We start from the raw sequence: 2,500 nt of genomic DNA, 5'->3' as shown, positions 1-2,500 counted from the left end.
TCATTGTTTCACTAAATATTTTTTTCTCTCTAATTATCTCTCTCTTTCTTTCTCTATCTTTCTCTCTCTCCTCTCTCTGTCTGTCTGTCTGTCTGTCTGTCCTGTCTGTGCCTTGCAGCTGCTACCAATGAGGTGGAGAGAGGTTAGTCTTTTCTCTCTATTCCTCTCTCTCTTTACACTGTCCTGCTCTGCTTCACTCTGCTGTCCTGCTCTGCTTCACTCTGTTGTCCTGCTCTGCTTCACTCTGTTGTCCTGCTCTGCTTCACTCTGCTGTCCTGCTCTGCTTCACTCTGCTGTCCTGCTCTGCTTCACTCTGTTGTCCTGCTCTGCTTCACTCTGCTGTCTTGCTCTTCTTCACTCTGTTGTCCTGCTCTGCTTCACTCTGTTGGCCTGCTCTGCTTCACTCTGTTGTCCTGCTCTGCTTCACTCTGTTGTCCTGCTCTGCTTCACTCTGTTGTCCTGCTCTGCTTCACTCTGCTGTCCTGCTCTGCTTCACTCTGCTGTCCTGCTCTGCTTCACTCTGCTTCACTCTGCTGTCCTGCTCTGCTTCACTCTGCTGGCCTGCTCTGCTTCACTCTGCTTTCCTGCTCTGCTTCACTCTGCTGTCCTGCTCTGCTTCACTCTGTTGGCCTGCTCTGCTTCACTCTGTTGTCCTGCTCTGCTTCACTCTGCTTCACTCTGCTGTCCTGCTCTGCTTCACTCTGCTGTCCTGCTCTGCTTCACACTGTTGTCCTGCTCTGCTTCACTCTGTTGTCCTGCTCTGCTTCACTCTGCTTCACTCTGTTGTCCTGCTCTGCTTCACTCTGTTGTCCTGCTCTGCTTCACTCTGTTGTCCTGCTCTGCTTCACTCTGCTGCCCTGCTCTGCTTCACTCTGCTTCACTCTGCTGTCCTGCTCTGCTTCACTCTGCTGTCCTGCTCTGCTTCACTCTGCTGTCCTGCTCTGCTTCACTCTGTTGTCCTGCTCTGCTTCACTCTGCTGTCCTGCTCTGCTTCACTCTGCTGTCCTGCTCTGCTTCACTCTGCTTCACTCTGTTGTCCTGCTCTGCTTCACTCTGCTGTCCTGCTCTGCTTCACTCTGTTGACCTGCTCTGCTTCACTCTGCTGTCCTGCTCTGTTTCACTCTGCTGTCCTGCTCTGCTTCACTCTGCTGTCCTGCTCTGCTTCACTCTGCTGTCCTGCTCTGCTTCACTCTGCTGTCCTGCTCTGCTTCACTCTGCTGTCCTGCTCTGCTTCACTCTGTTGTCCTGCTCTGCTTCACTCTGCTGTCCTGCTCTGCTTCACTCTGCTGTCCTGCTCTGCTTCACTCTGCTTCACTCTGTTGTCCTGCTCTGCTTCACTCTGCTGTCCTGCTCTGCTTCACTCTGTTGACCTGCTCTGCTTCACTCTGCTGTCCTGCTCTGTTTCACTCTGCTGTCCTGCTCTGCTTCACTCTGCTGTCCTGCTCTGCTTCACTCTGCTGTCCTGCTCTGCTTCACTCTGCTGTCCTGCTCTGCTTCACTCTGCTGTCCTGCTCTGCTTCACTCTGTTGTCCTGCTCTGCTTCACTCTGCTGTCCTGCTCTGCTTCACTCTGCTGTCCTGCTCTGCTTCACTCTGCTTCACTCTGTTGTCCTTCTCTGCTTCACTCTGCTGTCCTGCTCTGCTTCACTCTGCTGTCCTGCTCTGTTTCACTCTGCTGTCCTGCTCTGCTTCACTCTGCTGTCCTGCTCTACTTCACTCTGTTGTCCTGCTCTTCTTCACTCTGTTGTCCTGCTCTGCTTCACTCTGCTGTCCTGCTCTGCTTCACTCTGTTGTCCTGCTCTGCTTCACTCTGCTGTCCTGCTCTGCTTCACTCTGTTGTCCTGCTCTGCTTCACTCTGCTGTCCTGCTCTGCTTCACTCTGTTGTCCTGCTCTGCTTCACTCTGCTGCCCTGCTCTGTTTCACTCTTCTTCACTCTGCTTCACTCTGTTGTCCTGCTCTGCTTCACTCTGCTGTCCTGCTCTGCTTCACTCTGCTGTCCTGCTCTGCTTCACTCTGCTTCACTCTGTTGTCCTGCTCTGTTTCACTCTGCTGTCCTGCTCTGCTTCACTCTGCTGTCCTGCTCTGCTTCACTCTGTTGTTCTGCTCTGCTTCACTCTGCTGTCCTGCTCTGCTTCACTCTGTTGTCCTGCTCTGCTTCACTCTCCTTCACTCTGTTGGCCTGCTCTGCTTCACTCTGCTGTCCTGCTCTGCTTCACTCTGTTGTCCTTCTCTGCTTCACTCTGCTTCACTCTGTTGTCCTGCTCTGCTTCACTCTGCTTCACTATGTTGGCCTGCTCTGCTTCACTCTGCTGTCCTGCTCTGCTTCACTCTGTTGTCCTGCTCTGCTTCACTCTGCTGTCCTAGACTCTGTCTTAAACTGTGAATGAGCCAAATTCTCCTAACTCATGTTGTAACTCATGTTGTCCTCCAACCTTCCAATGACTCCATGGAGAGCAGATCTCTATCTAAAACACGTTATCTTTAGGAAATGTCCTCCAAC

At 52.4% G+C, this 2,500-nt stretch overlaps 1 protein-coding gene across 1 annotated transcript in view; it reads left to right on the top strand.

Annotated features, from left to right (window-relative positions):
* The window catches only part of LOC121565232 (slit homolog 2 protein-like), a gene marked incomplete at its 5' end in the record, with an annotated part of 76,021 nt that overhangs the window by 36,052 nt on the left and 37,469 nt on the right, over positions 1-2,500 (top strand). Inside the window, 1 exon segment of the mRNA XM_045218901.1 lies at positions 119-142. Within this exon segment, the coding sequence (XP_045074836.1) occupies positions 119-142 (24 nt within the window).

The sequence above is a fragment of the Coregonus clupeaformis genome, unplaced genomic scaffold (assembly GCF_020615455.1).
Source record: "Coregonus clupeaformis isolate EN_2021a unplaced genomic scaffold, ASM2061545v1 scaf1892, whole genome shotgun sequence".
NCBI lineage: Eukaryota > Metazoa > Chordata > Actinopteri > Salmoniformes > Salmonidae > Coregonus > Coregonus clupeaformis.
The sequence above is the reverse complement of the archived record's forward strand: the minus strand, read 5'-3'. Positions and strand labels throughout refer to the sequence as shown.